The 20,249-nt window shown below is 34.2% G+C and overlaps 1 protein-coding gene across 1 annotated transcript in view; it reads left to right on the forward strand.

Annotated features, from left to right (window-relative positions):
- Positions 1-20,249, forward strand: part of Uba6 (ubiquitin like modifier activating enzyme 6) — a 68,226-nt gene that overhangs the window by 12,975 nt on the left and 35,002 nt on the right. The window contains exons 6-16 of the mRNA XM_052198454.1: positions 337-448; positions 5,134-5,214; positions 6,548-6,670; positions 6,804-6,927; positions 10,768-10,871; positions 12,237-12,299; positions 13,438-13,514; positions 14,040-14,106; positions 17,280-17,423; positions 18,682-18,749; positions 19,541-19,619. Of these exons, the coding sequence (XP_052054414.1) occupies positions 337-448; positions 5,134-5,214; positions 6,548-6,670; positions 6,804-6,927; positions 10,768-10,871; positions 12,237-12,299; positions 13,438-13,514; positions 14,040-14,106; positions 17,280-17,423; positions 18,682-18,749; positions 19,541-19,619 (1,042 nt within the window). The remainder of the gene's footprint in view (positions 1-336; positions 449-5,133; positions 5,215-6,547; positions 6,671-6,803; positions 6,928-10,767; positions 10,872-12,236; positions 12,300-13,437; positions 13,515-14,039; positions 14,107-17,279; positions 17,424-18,681; positions 18,750-19,540; positions 19,620-20,249) is intronic.

The raw sequence follows: 20,249 nt of genomic DNA on the forward strand, positions 1-20,249 counted from the left end.
GATGGCACATAGTCTGTTGCGTTTCTCTGTTGCCGTGCACTCTTCATCCCCTCTAACAGTCCTTTTCTAGTCTCATGGGTAAAGGAACTCTAGTATTACTGTCATTGAGAGACTTTGAAAGCTTGGAGATTAGAAGCCAGAGGGTGTATGTGAGGATTGTTAAGCTTGCTAAAGAATGTGATAGTGTGTCATAAGATTGTATTATTTAGAAAACACAAATAAGTCTGTATTTACCTACAGTTTATTTAGTTTTCATTAAAATTTCATATGCTGGTCCTTCTTATATTGTCTAACATTGAGACCAAAAATAATAAATGAAAGATTTTATTTTTCTAGGGCCGAAGCTGTACTTCATCGTATTGCAGAACTTAATCCATATGTTCAGGTCTCATTATCCTCTGCCCCTTTTGATGAAACCACAGACCTCTCCTTCTTAGAAAAATATCAGGTTTGTATTAAATGTTATTGATGCATTCCAAACAAATTATATGTTATACTATAAACCAATACCTTGAGGAGCAGAGCAAAAAACATGAGGTTAAAATAATACCTATTGAGTACTTCATTTAGAACTCATGAATGTAAGAAAGGTGTTTAGCAGTAATATGCTGTTGAAACTAAGAGGTTTTTAACAATATGCATTTATCTGTTTCTGTTATATCTTTTAAAGTTATTTAGTTGATAAACTGTGGCTTAATAAGCATTAGAGAGTTGAAAAATACGAGTAAATTACAGTGTAGAACACAGAAATCAGGAAAAGTTAGGGTAAAATAGAAGAATTTAGCTTATATGAAAAGACTTACTTTATGACATTAGATTTCTAGAAAAAGTAAAACTCATTTTCACGCTCAAGAGATGGCTCTGTGGGTAAATTGCTGTACAATCAAAAGAACTGAGTTCAGATTCCCAACACCCATGCTGATCCCCATCGCTTCCAACCTAGCTAACTGATGAGTCAGAGGCTCAGTGAGAACTGTCTCAGAGAAGGATAGTGAAAAGTGACAGAGGAAGACATCAGAAGTTACCTCTGACTTATACAAACATATTTAAGAAAGTTTACACATGCATATACTGCACATAAGAAAATATTAATGTCAGAAAATTTGAGCTGAAAAAATGTTTAGTATCTGATGAACACAAGTCTTTAGATTAAAAAGTGCTGGAGCTAGTACTATACCTTACACAATTTAAACTCTTAATGTATTACCTTGTTATGTTTCACAGATACTGACAGAAAACACTGAGGGATAATTCATAAAACTGATTTGCCAGAACCACAAATTTTAACATAGATAGGAACCCAAGAAAAACAATGTCCATTCCAAAGGTAAAAAAGTACTTTCTAGTGTCTAATGCCAAAGAAAACTTAGTGATGAAGTATCTGATAAAAGAAAGCAGTGGTTTCTAGAACATCTAGCAAAATTTGAAGAAATTAAAGACAGTTTAAAGAAAACAATACATAAGAAATAAAAAAAATTCAACTAAAAGATCTTGGAAAAAATAATAGGAAGAAAGAGCTAAACCAATGACGCAAGTGTAGCTGACAGAGTTTCTAACAGACTAGGCTCAAGCGAGAGAGGCTACCTAAACTTAGAAGCAGGCCTTGTGAAATAAAGGAGGAAATGAAAAGAGCTTTGAAGATCATTGGCACCATAGTAAACAAACATTGCCCATTGGGGTACCTAGGAAAGGAAAGAAAACTATTCAAAGAAGCATTAACTTCAAGTCTCTCTAATCTTGGGACCCATAGGACTTCAAATGGGCATGACCCCACGAAATTCTGGCCCAGACATATTGTAGTTAGATTGCCGAAAACATAAGGCAGGTGGCAATATAGGTCAGTTTTAGAGAAATTGAATACCACGTACAAGGCTCACAGTTCAGTTCCTGATCTCTCTTGCCTCCCTCAAAAAAAAAGAGGAAATGAAATAGTATTCCATTTCAGAAAATAATAGTTCAGCTAGCTTTATATATACCTGGATATATATATAGCCTATCCTTCAAAGATGAAAAACGTTTTCATGATAATGTAGAAAAAAATGCAGGGATTGATTACTACCAGACTAGCCTGCCTAAAGATGCAGAAGCGAGTCCACATCCAGAAGAAAAGAACCATACCCACCACTGTGAATGCATGAAAGTGTACCCCATGTGTAAAGAGGCCGCAGAAAGCAATAATGAAGAGCCAAGCGACACAGGTGAATAATTCACATTTTAAAATGCCATCATTTAACAGCCAGCAAACTGTTCAACAGAAACTTTAACACAGGGCTAGAAAGATGGCTTAGCAGTTAAGAGCACTGACTATTCTTCCAGAGGTCCTGAGTTCAATTCCCAGCAACCACATGGTGGCTCACAACCATCCATAATGAGATCTGACGCCCTCTTCTAATGTGTCTGAAGACAGCTACAGTGTACTTACATATAACAATAAATACATCCTTTAAAAAAAAAAAAAAACTTTAACAAGATGGAATGGAATGGCATTTGTTTTCATTCCCATGAAGAAAGGCAAACTCAAAGGGTAATCAAAACAAATAGGGAAAGTAGAAAGTCTTACATTATCTATATTAAGTGTAAGTGGACTACATTCCCCAGTTAGAGCATGCAAGTTGATTGACGCTAAAATAAGATTCAACAGTGTGCTTTCTGTCAGAAACTCACATTTGTAGTGAGCACACAGACTGAAAGTGAAAAATGGCAAAAAGGTATTCTAGGTCTGGGAAGATTGTGTAAGTTGGCTTCCTCTGCAAGCATGAGGGCCTGAATTCAAATCCCTAGCACTTGGATGAAAAGCGGGCCGTGGCTTTGCCAGCATTGGGGTGAGATACGACGCGTGGATTCTGAGAGCTAGCCCAACTACCCCAGCTGTCTGAGCAGAAATAGTGAGTTTCTCTCTCAGGAAGAGACCATGATTCAGGGCAATATGGCAGTCCTCTTAGAATAGGAAAAAAAAAAAAACCCAAGAGTCCTTCTCTGGATGCCAAATGTGTGTGTGTGTGTGCACACAAAAAGAGATTCCATGCAACTGTAAACCAAAAGTGAACTGGAGTGGGTCTTCTTACACAGAGTAGATGGAAAAACAAAACTGTAAAGCAGCAATAGTCATTTAATCAGGGATCAATTCAATAATATCTGACAGTAATCATTAGATCTAAAGGAGAAGTAGGATCCAGGACAGTGTTAGGACTTCCAATATCATCATTCTACAGATCTTCAGACACAACAAACAGCAAGCTGGTATTTGAGAGGTTAAAAAAGAAGGATTACCATAGCTTAAAAATATGGTGGGTTAATCCTGAGTACAAGGCCGACCAGCTCTACACAATAATGATACCCTTTCTCTATTCTCTCCCATACAGAAATGCAACATTGAAGTACTATAGCTGATATACTGGGCAGCATGTATAGAATATACATCCTTAGCACATGAAACAGTCCTTAAAATATACCATGTATTAGGACATTAAAAATAAATCTTGAGACATTCACAAAACTTAAAGAAGTGAGGACCAGGAATGTAGCTTAGTCACCGGATTGCTTATATAACATCCACAAAGCTTCTGATTTTAATTGCCAGCATCAAATAAATGTGAGACATGCCTTGAAGTCCAGCCACTCTAAACATGGGGGCAGGAGGATCAGAAATTCAGTGTCATCTTTAGCAACATACCAAGTTCATGACTACTCTGTACTGCATGAGACCCTGTCTCAAAGAAAAAATACTGTGTTCTCTCTGACCACTATGTAATAAAATAAAAAATAACAACATAAACTTCAAAAATCTTACCCACTGGAAAGCTATTGCTTAAAAAAAAAAATGACATGCTGGCAAGAATCTACCAAAAAAGGAAAAATTTTTTTAATAAAAAAAAAAAAAGTAATATGTATAATGTAGTTATCACACTGCTAGGTATATAACCAATCTAAATGAAATCAGCGTACCATAGAGGTCGTGCCCATGCTCACAGCAGCACTGTTCTCCTTGAACATACGTAATCAGACATAAATGCCCTTCCTTCAGTGTACGTAAAGAAAACTTGGTTTATGAGTGTGTGTCTGTCTGTCTGTTTTTACACATAAAAACATATGGGGAAAAGTGTCAAAGAATGATTTGCTAGTACATAGGATATGCATATATTAATGTATAACACAGCTTACTAATATGTGCAATTTACATGATGATCTAAAATGTCCAAGTTTTAGGGCATAGGCATTATGTTATGTTACTTTTTACTACCACCAGTTCTGCTCTTTTCCCAACCAGTGCAATGCAGAGGTCTTAGTAGATGCCTCCTTACTGGGTAGTGGGCGGCTTTAAAGGGGGACATTGAGTTGGAGAACCTGATGTTTGGCAGTAAGTTGTTTATCGTGAAGGAGGTTTTACCTCAAGTTTTAAAAAAAGAGTGATCAGGACATTTTTGGCATACCTAGTAATAGTATGAAACCCACACCTTAAAATGTTCTATTGAGTAAATTATTATTCAACTCCTGTATATAAACTCTGAGGAGAGCATAGAACTAAGAATCTATTGGTTTTGATGTTGGTTGGGCAAGTGGCTTTCAAGAAATTTTATGACCTCTATCAGTATAAACTAATTATGTCAAAATCTTGTTTTCACACCTACTTGTATCACAGTGTTAAAAAATTAAGCACTGAAAATTATTTGCTATCTTAAATAATATTTTGATTTTACTAGTATTATAAAGCAAAGGTTTATTTTGTGAATCTATTGAATGCAGAAATTAGAGTTATAACCAATATCCTTGAAGCTTGTCTGAAAGTAATGTTCTATTAGATTAGTGATTGTAGCACAGTGACAGATAAATCTCCAGCCCTCTATTAGGACTACAAAACAACATAGGGTGTTAAGGTTTGCTTCTGATTGTGAGTTATTTAGAGTAAAGGAATGTATTTAATAGGAGCATATGCTCTCTATATTTTTATTTTGGTTTTGCCATTTTGTACTTCTATATGTAATTAATTCTAGACCAGAATTCAATATAGGATAGTAAATTTTGTGAACATAACTATGATTCTTTGGTAGAATTTGAATTTATATGCTTCTTATTGAGAAGGTATATTTTATAAAAGTTATTGTGTACTTCTGATCTTTATTTTATTCTCAACAGTGTGTGGTATTGACTGAAATGAAACTGACATTACAAAAGAAAGTCAACAACTTTTGCCATTCTCATTGTCCTCCAATTAAGGTAATATTATAATTTAACAATTATAATATTAACATGCAGTTAACTAAAGGAAGAAAAATTTTCATATTCCAGCTTTTTAAATAAGCCTTTTATTTTTAAAGACTTGTCAATAGCAAGGCACAGTGCTACACTGAGGAGGCAGAAGCAAAGCAAGCAGACAGCTGTGCATTTTAAGGCCAGCCTGGGTTACACATCAGGTTCCAAGCTAGGTAGTGAAACCATGGCCAAAAAAATACAACAAAGAAACAATTTACAGACACACACACACACACACACACCCCAAAATTAAGAAGATCCAGGTATGTAAATCTCAATCTACACAGAACAGTCATTCTGACTCTTCTACACAGCACAGTCATTGTGACGTTGTGAAGCTCCTTTCGGCCACGTAATGTGCTCTCTGCTGCCTAGAACAAAGTATCTAAGACAGTTCAAACTGCAACCGTGGGCTTGGTTTGTCTTTCATAACTTTGTCCACTGCCTACATTTAGTCCGTCTCATACTCTCATGTTTATTCTTCTTGTTCATCTGTACGTCTTACACTGTCCCTCTGGCACTCTCACTTATGAACATTCAGATTATCTGCTAGATTCTTTTTATCTGGAAGAACCGTTTGCATTTTCCTTCTGAGAATATGCAACCTTTCTTAATGATACACACTTTAAGTAGATCAATTGTTATGCAAATTATGTGCCTTTTTTTGCAGCTGAATAGATTTGTGATATAGAAAGAGCCTATAGAAAGCACTTTAAGCACAAAAACATAATTTCTTTATAGAATCTTGGGATGGAGACTGCCATTATTATAAACTTTATTTTTAATAAACCATTTGTTATTGCATTAAAGAACCTCACATGTATCTTTCCTGGCTTGGTTTGCACTTTGATGACGTCTTGGCCTTTTTTCTGTAGACTACTCCCAGCTTAACGTCTTCTTCTAATTTCCACTAACTAATGCTTTTGGTGAGTGTACACTCATTTCTGTTTCTGTAAATAATAGCTATTCATTCCTAGGCAACTAAACTAGGATAACTGTTTCTTATGTATTAAACTTAAAATTTATGACCAAGCCAGAATTTTTGTTATAACAAGCTTATGTAATGTTGATACATTGAAGGTATTTTTAATTTCATTGTGTCAGAAACCCACTCACCAAATACCATGTTTCTTGATTCCCAAACTGATTTATAAATGATTCATTCTGTACATGAATAATGGTACTTTTCAGGGAATATACTTAATTCTAAATAAAATTGTCATGAATTGACTTAAGATAACTGAGGTGTTTTTTTTATTTCCTATTCACATAAACAAATTTATTTTTGTCTTTTCAGTTTATTAGTACAGATGTACATGGAATTTGGTCCAGGTTGTTTTGTGATTTTGGTGATGAATTTGAAGTTTCAGATACAACAGGAGAAGAACCAAAAGAAATTTTCATTTCAAACATAACGCAAGTATGATTATTTTAATACAATTTTATTAAAGTATAGGAATGCTAATTTTTAATATTCATAGATGATAATTTATAAAAACTTGTAAAAAAATAATATAAGAACTTGGTGTTCAATAAACTACTCTAATTCTTAGGCTAATCCAGGTATTGTCACTTGCCTTGAAAATCATCCTCACAAGCTTGAGACAGGACAGTTCCTAACATTTCGAGAAATTAATGGAATGACAGGCTTAAATGGATCTGTACAACAGATAACTGGTAAGTTTGCATGTTTTATTAATTTGCTTTTAGTTGTTTAGCCTATTTATGATCATACACTTCATCTAGTGTTTTGAACACATCCTCTCAGATTGACTTGATTCACATCTCTGAGCTTCAAATCAGTGTATTCATGGAAGGATACTAAACAGTGGTAATATAGGGAAGAACATAAAGTATAGAAATACATTATGAGAAAATATAAGTTGAAATTTCAAATCTTTACACAAGTAAGAAGACAGTTACGAGCAATTGCAGGTGGACAGAGATTGCTGCTTGAGTAACCTACTTTAGGGGGTTAGAAGTTGTGTAGGTTTTGGAGAATATGTACAATGATAATTCAGTTGTGAATGAGGCAGCAGTGAAATAGTAAATGGAGATGACTGTCAAGTCTGTGTTGTGTTCATTGAATTGAATATTTAAATAGGCAAGTTTGGGGTCTTTTTATCCACTCGTTACCTTAGAGGACTTACAGTTTTATTGCTAAGGGGATAGAGGATGCTAAAGTCAGAGCTTTGAAAGAATAAAGTGGAAAGATGATCATGAATCGGCATGTCTGGCCCATTTGAGGTAATTCATACCATTATTAATCTACATAATTTGTATTTTACCTGTAGTTGTGTTTAAAATATAAAGCAGTACTACACAATTTGCAACTTAACTTTGTGGTGTGCTTTCATAGTTGAAGGACACTGATGACTCACTTCCATCTTTTGAGCACTGGAAAAGTACAGTCAGGTGTGGTTGCCCAGTTAACATAATGACCGCAGTGAGGCTCCTTTTCCTTCACATCCTCTCCAGCATTTGTCATGGTTGTTTGGTTTGTTTGGTTTTTATGAACATGTTTTATGCATTTTCCTGATGGCTAAAGATATTGAGCACCTTTAAAAATAAATATTGCCAGTTTTTTTCCTTTAGAACACTGTTAAGTGCACTGACCTATTGAATAGCAGCTTTATATATTTGTTTTATGTTATAGCTATTATTCTCAATATTAGCTGTTTTGAGACACAGCTAGCAGATTACTGTCTCCTACTCTGTGGGCTGATTACTCACCCTGCTGACTATAGTTTTTGGTTTGCAAGAGCTTTTTAATTTGATGTTTGAATACATCTAAAATAGAGGTTCAGAGCATAATAGTTTGTATTTGGGTAAAGTTGACTAACATGATAATTTGGGATTATATTTGTTTATATTGGCTACCACTTAGTGTTAAAGTGTGGTGGTGATAAGATCAGATGTTTAGAGCTACTTGTATAGTAAGAAATTGCCTGACAGCAACAAATGAAGTCAGCATGAGGTCAGCATGCAGAAGAATGCAAATTGATCCATCCTTGTCTCCTTGTACTAAGCTCAACTCCAAATAGATCAAGGACCTTCACATAAAGCCAGACACTCTGAAGCTAATAGAAAAGAAACTGGGGAAGACCCTTGAGGACATCGATACAGGGAGAAAGTTTCTGAACAGATCACCAATAGTGTATGCTCTTAGATCAAGAATTGACAAATGGGACCTCATAAAATTACAAAGTTTCTGTAAGGCAAAGGACACCATCAAGAGGACAAATCGGCAACCAACAAATTGGGAAAAGATCTTCACCAATCCTACATCAGATAGAGGGCTAATATCCAATATATATAAAGAACTCAAGAAGTTAGACTCCAGAAAACCAAATAACCCTATTAAAAAATGGAGTACAGAGTTAAACAAAGAATTTTCACCTGAAGAACTTCGGATGGTGGAGAAGCATCTTAAAAAATGCTCAACTTCATTAGTCATTAGGGAAATGCAAATCAAAACAACCCTGAGATTTCACCTTACACCAGTCAGAATGGCTAAGATTAAAAATTCAGGAGACAGCAGGTGTTGGCGAAGATGTAGAGAAAGAGCTGGTGGGGTTGCAAATTGGTACAACCACTCTGGAAATCAGTCTGGCGGTTCCTCAGAAAACTGGGCACCTCACTTCCGGAAGGTCCTGCTATACTACTCCTGGGCATATACCAGAGGATTCCCCAGCATGCAGTAAGGACACATGCTCCACTATGTTCATAGCAGCCCTATTTATAATAGCCAGAAGCTGGAAAGAACCCAGGTATCCCTCAACAGAAGAGTGGATGCAAAAAATGTGGTATATCTACACAATGGAGTACTATTCAGCCATTAGAAACAATGAATTCGAGCTGGTGAGATAGCTCAGCGGTTAAGAGCACTGACTGCTCTTCCAAAGGTCCTGAGTTCAAATCTCAGCAACCACATGGTGGCTCACAACCATCCGTAATGAGATCTGACACCCTCTTCTGGTGTGTCTGAAGACAGCTACAGTGTACTTACATATAATAATAAATAAATCTTTAAAAAAAAGGGGGGGGGGGCTGGAGAGATGGCTCAGCAGTTAAGAGCACTGACTGCTCTTCTGAAGGTCCTGAGTTCAATTCCTAGCAACCACATGGTGCCTCAAAACCATCCATAACAAGATCTGACTCCCTCTTCTGGGGTGTCTGAAGTACAGCTACAGTATACTAAGATATAATAAATAAATAAATCCTTTAAAATAAAAAAAAAAGAAAGAAACAATGAATTCATGAAATTCTTAGGCAAATGGATGGAGCTGGAGAACATCATACTAAGTGAGGTAACCCAGTCTCAAAAGATGAATCATGGTATGCACTCACTAATAAGTGGATATTAACCTAGAAAACTGGAATACCCAAAATATAATCCACACATCAAATGAGGTACAAGAAGAACAGAGGAGTGGCCCCTTGTTCTGGAAAGACTCAGTGAAGCATTATAGGGCAAAATAGAACAGGGAAGTGGGAAGTTGGGTGGGAGAGCATGGGGAGGGAAGGGGGCTTATGGGACTTTTGGGGAGTGGGGGGCTAGAAAAGGGGAAATCAGTTGAAATGTAAATAAGAAATATATCGAATAAAAAAAAAGAAATTGCCTGACAACAACAACAAATGAAATCTTTCATTTTAAAACCCACATTTTTAGGAAAAAAATTACTTTTAGGTAAAAGTTGCTTAAATTGAATACTTAGTACTTTATGCTTTCAGCTTTAAGATAGTTTTGTTCTATGAAAAAATTAAATAACTAAAACATGTTAATTCTAAAACAGTATATGTATATGTCTTATACAATTAATACAGACATGTCTACATGTGCATTTACATAGGGTTGTGATTGAGTCCCACTTTAGATTTCCTCCTCTTTCCAAATATCAAATTAGCATGGTATCTGTATGACTACTAAGCATTTACCTGTATATTTATAAGTATTGTAATTTATTTTGTGATTAATAAGACATAGTTTAATTAAGTTTTTAACTATTAAATGGTTCAATAACAAAATAGATTGAAAGTGAAAAGTTTTTTACATATCTTTGCTATTCCTTCTCAGTAGTCAGCTACTCATCACAGGTTCATTAAATACCAGTAGAGAAGTTCTTTATGCTGTCTTACACAGAAAATACCTATACGTTGTAGCCTTTTGCAATTTCTTCAAAAAAAAAAAAAAAAAGACTGGTCTTTGTGTACTTGAATGTATTTCTCAGACATGTGTTTTATTCCTCCATGTACCAATAAAATTAGTATTAGCATAGTATAGAGGTTTTATAACATTTTAATATTCTATTCTAAGTACCTCTTATTTTTTACTTTACACTCTTGTTTTTCTCAATTATTAAGTTCCAAAGCTCACATTGGAAGAAATACTTGGTATAGGGACCAACAGATTCCCAACCCCCTACAAAGAAAAAAGATGTTTTAGAATCTTACTTTTATAAATGGAGAGTTAATATCTTTGTGATGGTACCTATGTGTACCATTTTTTTCTTGCAGTCACATCACCATTTTCCTTCAGCATTGGTGATACTACTGAGCTGGACCCATATTTACATGGAGGCATAGCTGTGCAGGTTAAGACTCCTAAAACATTCTGCTTTGTAAGTATATTTTCTGCTTAAAAAGGTTTTTTTTTTATTAAAAAGAAAGAAAGAAAGAGAATATCCCAAAAGAATAAAGTGCTCAATTCAAGTTACCATAAAGAATAACCTTTTTTTTTTAAAATTTATAACCAATTTGAATAAAATTAAATCAACCAGGGGCAAACTGATACTATAAAAATAACATACAGACATGGGGCTGTAGCTTACACACCTCCTTAGTATGTGCAGTCCTCTGTACTGCAAAGGTTAGACAAATATAAGCTTATACGGTTTAATACCTAGAATACCTTGTGTATGATTATTGTTATACCTCAAAGGAGCTATATCCTCATAAATAGTGAAAGGATTTATCGTACTTTTTACTACCCAAGAAAAAGATAAAAATGTTTTCATTTTATGCAGCAAGAGCTGTTACACTTTATTGCTCAATTATTTGTTAATTCATGTTACTACAGTTTTAATCTGCATTATAACTACTATGTTTGAAATATAGCATAATTCACATTGACTATTGGTAGTGAAAGAAAAACATGCTGGTAAATAGAGTGTAGAGATTGTTGTTTTCTTAGAACTAATGAGTCGTATTTAAATTCATAGGCTGCTTCTCAATGTGATGTGTATAATGTCTTCAGTTGTTGGGCTTTTCATGAGGATGTTGCTACAGGCTATAGGGAGTTTTCAAGATTTCAATGTTTTAACTTCATTGTTTTTTGTGTTTTTCATTAAAAAAAAAACTAGTCTTAAAGGTTTTGTTCACTTCAGTTAAGCCAATTAAAATAGGACAGCTAATGAGATCTGCTTCTGCATACTTTATCTTGCCCCGCCCTACGTTTTAATTAAATAATTTTGTGCATCAAATAATTTCATATATGGTGATGTTTGGGGAACTGTTACTTTTCAAATTTTTCTTTTCTTTGCCTTTCTCTTACCTTACACTCCTGCAGATCTTATCTTTGACTGTCTGCCAAGACTTAGCAGGCATGACTAGCTCAGTCACCTAATGATAGGAGAAGGCATGGTAGCTTTGACATTAGGACAAAGTTTGGGATTATAAAGATAGTTTTCACTAATTTTTTTTGAAGTAACTATGTAGTGCAAGTGGTTTTTAGTATAGTAATGAGATATTACAGAGTATTTTAACTGCAACACTACAAGATTAACTACAATATTACAGCAATCCAACCTCACCCATTTTCAGTCTTAGAGAAAGATCCCTTGCTTCTAGTGCCCTAAATGTTTTGTAAAATAATCACTCAGTATGCTATGAAATAATCACTAAGTATGCTGTGAAATAATCACCTACTAAGTATGCTGTGAAATAATCACTCAGTATGCTGTGAAATAATGTTTTTTTTCTCTTAGGAACCCCTGGAGAGCCAGATAAAACATCCAAGGTGCCTTATTGCAGATTTTAGCAAACCTGAGGTAAATATTTACTTTGCAGGTTTGAAAGGGGCAACTCTGGTGGATGGGATTTGGTAAATGATTCAAAACTTTAAATGGGTTAATCATTTTTTCTAAAGGTTCTATTCTCATCTCAATATTTAAAGTTCAAATCGAAGGATTTAAAATGAGAATTCATGCCATAAAAATGTTAGAGTAAAATGAAGTTGTACTTTGCTGATTTGCTAGCTTTGATAATTAAATAATTTTACTTAATATATAGATAAGGCATTAATGTAAGATTTTCTTAACTGTGCAGTTCTGTTGGATATTTGTTTATTTTATGTGCAGGGGAGGTAGCAGGTGAGCAGCAAGGAGATAATGCAGCATCTGATTGGAGATCAGAGGTTGAACTCAAGGCATCAGGCTCGTTGATCGGCCATTTCACTGGCCACAGAGTTTTATAGTACAGGAAGATACACCCTGGAGCTGTTATAGTCTGCTTTACATCACTAGATATGATACCTTAACAGTAAATATGTTATGATAAGAAATGAACAGTTTCCAGGGCTGAAGAGAAGGCTCAGCGGAAGAGCACTGACTGCTCTTTTGAGGGTCCTGAGTTCAACTCCTAGCAACCACCTGGTGGTTCACGACCATCTGTAATGAGATCTGGCGCCCTCTTCTGGGGTGTCAGACAGTGTACTGACATATAATAAATAAATCTTTAAAAAAAAGAAAAAAGAAATAAACAGTGTCCAAATTTATAAACACTAATAAAACAAAAGCAGTTGTATTTTTTATAAGTGCTTTTGGGAGTTGTTCTGATTTTGGGTTTGGTTTTAGATTTTTTTCAGGGTGTCTAAATAGATCAGGCTGACCTTGAAATCTGAGATGCACCTGCTTCTGAGTCCCGCCTCTGGTTGCTGGGGCTAAAAGTGTGTCACCACACCAGCTATACAAATGTTCTGTTAACTGATGTTTCTTATGAATAACCTAGTAAACACTAGTTATTTGGAAAATGATACCTTTATTGTCTTGAAGCCAAGTCATTTGACTTTTCTAATGGTAATCATTATATTACACTGTGTTGTGAGGCTGAAGTTAAATAATAGTTGAAAAACTTTTAGCCTCATCCATAACACTTAACAAATGTGGGCCAATTATTTGTTTGCAATAGGCACCTTTACAGATTCATGTCGCTATGCTGGCCTTGGACCAGTTCCAGGAAAACTACAGTCGTAAGCCAAATATCAGGTAATGCTGTTTGTTTTGAAAGTAATGCTTTTTGTTCTCTCTCTTTTTATTTTCAAATGAAAGCATATAAAAATTATAGGTTAAAAATAAAACTAACCTTTAATTACATTACTAACATTTATTCATTACTAGAAAATATGCTAAACTTCATTAACATGACATTTAGGGTGATTTATTGGTGGAAGTAGAAAGATCCATTTATAAGAATGGAATCATACTACATGGGAATTTTTCATATTTGGAGACTTTAAAATCTGTAGCCTTTAAAATCAGAATGTTTTCTAATTGGTAAACTGGTAATCTGTGATAATGTTTTCTAGCCTAAGTTAGAAATTGTAAGCTTCTTATCTCATATGTTTAAATCTAAATCTCATATGCTGTCTTAGATGACTATGATTTTGAAGTAATATAGTCATAAGACAGCTAAGACTTTGAAGTTAGATAAAAACACATAGTACTATATTTTGAATATAACCTTGGTGGCAATTCAAAAAATTGAAATTGTATTTTTGTTTCAAATTATAGGTGTCAGCAAGATTCAGATGAACTGTTGAAGCTAACAATATCTATAAGTGAAACCTTAGAAGAGAAGGTAAATATTGATAAAATTGTGGTTGACTATGTATTTGTTTATAACATAAATACATATTGATATTTTCCTACATTTAGATCTTCCCTATGCTACCTACTGATTCTGTGGCATTAATAAAGAAGCTCTTTTGTTCTACTTTAGTTTGTGTATCTATAAAATTAGATGACCTCACCTTTCAAGTTGTTGTGAACATTAAATAATTTTATTTCATAAAGTACCATTAATACCATGTGTTACTTAACAACTATTGTTTGCTGCTGTTACTTTTATATTCGTATTTGATTGTTTTATGGATAAAACTACAAATATGTAGATTTTTATATTGATAAATATTTTCATTTTTCTTGTGAGAATACCTAGAAATAAATTGAAAATTCACATAGTAGATGTAAAATATGGTGTTTAATTTACAAGAAATTGGCGCTTTTTTGAGACAGGCTCTCACTAAGTAGTAGCCCTCTCTGGTCTAAAACTCAATATATGAAGGCCAGCCCCTGGGACAGAGGATCAGCCTGTCCCAGCCTCCAGGGGCTGAGATTTAACGCATGCAGCGCTGTGACCAGCCTCACCTGTTCAAAGCAGCTTTACGAGTTCACGCATTTGTACAAGCTCTATACCAGGTTCAGTTACAACAACCTCTCCAAAACTCTGTTTCCTTTCTTACTGTAACCACATTGTTATTTGTAAGTGTATCACATGGATTTGAGCTGCATTTCACTGAAGTTCACTTACAGTGAACCTGAGCCTATTTTTTTATGTGCTTAAGTGACATTCGTACATTTCTTTGGATAAGGTTGCTTCTCAAATCTTGGCTTATTTTTAATTAGTTATATTTGAATTATTGGGAGTTCTGTAGTTATATTTATAGTTTTTATATAAGTCTTATTCAATACATGCTTTATAAATATTCTCCTATACTTAGTTTATTGGGTTTTTTTCTCATAGTTTATGAGTATAGGGGTTTTTTTCTTCCTAAAATTTTTAGAATTTTACAATGATTAGTTAGATCATGCCCAGGACTTCTGCATACTAGGCAGGCACCTCCTCTGAGCCATAAACTTTTTTAGTAATGTCTCAGAGTTCTTCTGTGCTCTTCGAAATGAATTATAATTTGGCAGGGTTATAGTTTCTTCAAAGATCTAGTGGACCCATCAGTAAAACTCTGATCTGGATCTTTTTGTTGGCACTCTTATTCCTTTTTGCTCCAATCTGTTTACTCATTGTATATCCTAGGTAGACGGTTTTTGTATCCTTTTGGGACAATTTTGATAGGTCATAGATGTCTAGAAAGTTACTCTTTTTTTCTTAGATTTTCTTAGTTATTGGTTTATTTTTTATAAGTATTCCCCATTCTCCTGCATCTCAATGTTGTCTTTTTTTCATCTCTAGTTTTAGTTATTTGGATTTCTTCCTTCCTTCTTTCTTTTGGTTATTGTAACAGTATGTTAATCTTTATCCTTTCACAAAACCTCCCCCTACTCCCCCACCCCCACTTCCCCACCCTGCTTGCAGAGCTGAGGGCTAACTAAACCTTGAAGGCCTTGAGCTTGAGCGCCCTACCCCTGAGCTAAATCCCCAAACCCCTTTCACAAAATTTTAGCTTCATTATTTTGGTTTCTACTTCATTAATTTCTGATCTACATTGCTTCTTGTACCACTTTTATGTTCTTTGAATTCAGTTACTGGTTTGTCTTGCTGTTCCATATTTCTTATGTTTATACATTATTATTTGAGCACCTTTTGGGACATAACATCTTTTCCTGGCTTTGTTTGATGACCTTTGTGGGAATCCTTTTATTGAACTCTTAATTCTCACTGCTGCTAAAGGAGAGGTGACCATAGTAGTGACAGTAACAATTTAGGGGCAAACCAGGTACAGAAAATTAAAAAAAAAAAAGTCAATTGCAAATAGGAATTATACCTTTAGTACCTAGTAGGCAAGAAATGCTCTAGGAATTAGGGTAAATGAGTAAAGATGTAAGGTATTGAAAATTAAGCAATAAGAGGTGATAGAGAAAAGATGGAAAGAAAGCATGATATGACAAGAAAACGGGAGGTACTGTTACAGAAAATAACAATGAAGAAAACCACAAAACAACAGAAAGGCTACTTGGCATTTCTTCCTTGCTGAGGAATTGCAGGTGGGATGGCTTTACTATCCTCCCTCAAGCTTGCCATTTTGCAGTTTACATGATGTTGGGAATAAGAGGGAAGCTAGATAATAGCCAGAAGCTGGAAAGAACCCAGGTGTCCCTCAACCGAAGAATGGATGCAAAAAACGTGGCATATCTACACAATGGAGTACTATTCAGCCATTAGAAACAATGAATTCATGAAATTCTTAGACAAATGGATGGAGCTGGAGAACATCATCCTAATTGAGGAAACCCAGTCTCAAAAGATCAATCATGGCATGCACTCACTAATAAGTGGATATTAGCCTAGAAAATTGGAATACCCAAAACATAATGCACAAATTAAATGATGTACAAGAAGAACAGAGGAGTGGCCCCTGGTTCTGGAAAGACTCAGTGCAGCAGTATAGGACAAAACCAGAACAGGGAAGTGGAAAGGGGTGGATGGGAGAACAGGGGGAGGAAAGGGGGCTTATGTGACTTTCAGGGAGTGGGGGGCCAGAAAAGGGGAAATTGTTTGAAATGTAAATAAAAAATATATCAAATAAAAAAAAAAAAGAAGGAAGCTGGGTGGTGCTGGCTCCTGCCTTTAGCCCTAGGACCATGGAGACAAATCCCTGATCTTCAGGTTTGCCTGGTTTACAGAGTGCATTTCAGGACAGCCTAGGCTGTCTCCACAAAAACAAAAGAACAACAACAACAAAAATACAACCAAACAAAAAACGAGGGTATTGAGTTGTTTTCTCTATGACATCAGGTACTCTGAATATCTAAATAGCAGTCTAGACTACAGTCAGAAAAGCAGAATCGAACAGAAACTAGTAATTTAAAAGCTGCTTAAGGTAACATGCCAATTGGTATTTTTATCATGAGATTAAGAAAATTTATTTAGGATGGAAATTTAGTAGTTTGGGTTGGGTTTGCTTGCTTTTTGCAAGTTAGGTTCTAATGGTATGGATAACTTTGTTCCTGAAGTCAGAGGTACTGTGTGTGAATACTGTTAGTAAGTATCACTGTTGTCTGTGGTTTATGTTTTAGCCTGAAGTGAATACTGACATTGTGCACTGGCTTTCGTGGACTGCCCAAGGCTTTTTACCCCCACTTGCTGCTGCAGTTGGGGGTGTCGCTAGCCAAGAAGTATTAAAAGCTGTGACCGGGAAGTTTTCTCCTTTGTGTCAATGGGTTAGTTCAGTATTTCCTGTTTCTTTACATTTTAAGTTAAATGGTCCATAAAGTAAATGTGTTGTTAATTATAGCATGGCATAAATATATCTTTATATTATATATAGTTAAATATTAAATAGAAAAGGCAAGTAACTTAATTCTATAATCAGAATTTAGAAACTTAATTCTTTAATTGGAACTAACAGGAGCATATATGTATTTTGTCTGTTGGGATATAACTCAGTTGCTTTTTCAGATGTATTTCCTACCATGTAATATAAAAACCACTAAGTTTTTGGTCTACAGTTTTTCTCTAGTATTTTGGTTTAGTTACCATTTTGGAGCTCTCTGAACTCTTGAACTTGTTCTGTAGAAATTTTGACATTACAAATCTTCAGGTTTCATTCTTGATATTGCCTGAAGATAAAGAATATAGCAATGGTCTAAATTTGAGAGCTGTGTAAGATAAAAGCATCACAAAAATTAAAAACATTTGTATCTGTTATAAGAAGGAAAATAAGTGGCACAGTAAGTCTACACATACTGTTTAAGTACTTTCTGTTTGAGTTGATTTTGAATATAACACTGCACCCATACAATACCACTTTTCTGCTAAGTTATTTAAAATAGATTACAAATTGATTGGTATAAGTTGGCAGAGTTATGCCTATTAACAAGAAATATAAATTATGCTATTAATGTAGTAATATTACAATGGTGTTATCATCTTGTTTTGTTCAAATTTAAAACAAGTTACTTAAATGAAAATATGCACAAGACTGGGGTCTTTAATTATTACTGAATTAAAGAAATTCTTTTTGGAACTAAAAATGTTGAAGCTGTCTTGCTGGATCTTGTCTTTTATAATTATATATGAGGTAAAAGATAAAATGTCTCTAGTTGGAAGTACAGTGTACAGAATAGACTCTTTTCTCAAGCTAATCATACTGTTTATTTGAATGTAACTAAAATTTAATGGGAATTCTTCTGTAGTAATGAAGAACAGATTTTGAGGTAAAATTTCCTCTAAAAAATTAAAAAAAATAAAATTATCCTTAGGGATGGATAAGTGATATGAGTTGAATTATATACCTTTTAACAGTCCTTTTAGTTTTCACAGTTTTAAGAATATATATTATAACCATTATTTTTCTAATATTTTACATTGAAATTTTATTAACTCTTCCTATGCTTATTAAATAACTGTAAAAGAAAAGGTGCAGGTGTTTTTTAGTGACTGAAGTCTTAAATGTTCTATTTTCAATCTTCTCTTCAGTTGTATCTTGAAGCAGCAGATACTATAGAATCCCTGAACAGTCCTGGGCATGAGGAGTTTCTCCCACGGTAAAGCTAAAATGTGGATTATTTTTTCTTAGTATCTCCTTAAGAAGCAGAGATTGACTAATTTTTTGTAAGCATGCCTGTCTTAGGTGTGTTTCCTCTTGACATTTTACTTCTTGGCTTGTTACTTCTTTGCCTAGTGGTTAAATATTACTGCAGTACCATGTCTCATTACCACTTTATATAGAGGATACAGAATTTCAGGCTGCATGTATGAGAATGATTGGCATTCAAACGCTATAATATTAATGAGTAAGATTGCTATCCATGATTTTTTTTAATAAATCACTTTCCATTTGAGGCCATAAATCTTTTTCAAAATCAGTTAAAACTTTAGAGATTTCATTATCTCAGAAAACCATGTAACCCAAAGTTCTGCCTTCAATTTAAATGAATTAATAACTCCAAATTCCTTCCATAGATTCCTCTAAGAACCTTTTTTAGCTATCATGATGTTTATAATTTTTTCTTGAATACAATAGTCCCTCTTTATCTGCAGTTTTACTTTCCGAGATTTAGGTGCATGGAAAATATCAAAAAGTACAAAATGGAAAAGTACAGTAATAAACTATTGATAAATTTAAATCACATATAGTTGGGTACAGAGTAATAACATCACATGCTATCTGGCCTTCCTGGGATGGAAATCATCTGTCTGTCCATTCCTTTTGTCTATTCATTAATCCTTTAGAAGCTCAGAAGTATATTCTGTTTAAAGTACAATATTAAATTGTTACTAACAATAATCAAATGTATTTTTATATCTTTCTGTTTTTTGGTAAATGTTTCTTCAGAGGAGATAGATATGATGCCTTACGTGCCTGCATTGGAGATACATTGTGTCAGAAGCTACAAAATTTGAATATCTTCTTAGTAAGTGTGAATAAGGATGGGAATATTTTCAAAATATTGTTGAATGTCAAGTAAATTTTTAAAGTCAACTTGATCTAAATGAATAACTAATAAATCATATAGTCTCCAGAGCTTAATATTGTTACTCCCTGGGCCTTTTACATAAAAGTTAGCCACTTCAGAATCTGAAGAATTTACTCATTTCAAAATAAAACATGAATGTAAAAACTTCAGCATTAAATAATTTTCTAGAAGTACTTTAAAAATATGGTTTTTGAAATCGCTACATTAGAAAATGAGTAAATGTTCTCTTTTTAAAATATCTTAGTTTATTTCGAGAGAAATTTTTCATAAGAGCATAAATGTTGTCTACTCTTAAAAATACTACTCAGTTTTAGCAATTATTTTTGTAAAGTAATATCTTAAAGATTAGCAATTACTGCTGAGACTTTTTTTCACATAGATAGAATCTCTTTTAATCAAGTTTCAAATATCTGTTTTACTAAAATTCTTTGTAGACTTGTCTTAAACATACTTTTGTATTTCAGATAACAGTGAAGACTTTTTCATGTTACCTAGTTCTGGGCTCGGTTCTTATGTTTTTGGTTTCTGTCATTGTTTTCTTTCTTCTATAGGAAATAAGTTCTGCAT

This window comes from Apodemus sylvaticus, chromosome 11 (genome assembly GCF_947179515.1).
Source record: "Apodemus sylvaticus chromosome 11, mApoSyl1.1, whole genome shotgun sequence".
Taxonomy (NCBI): domain Eukaryota; kingdom Metazoa; phylum Chordata; class Mammalia; order Rodentia; family Muridae; genus Apodemus; species Apodemus sylvaticus.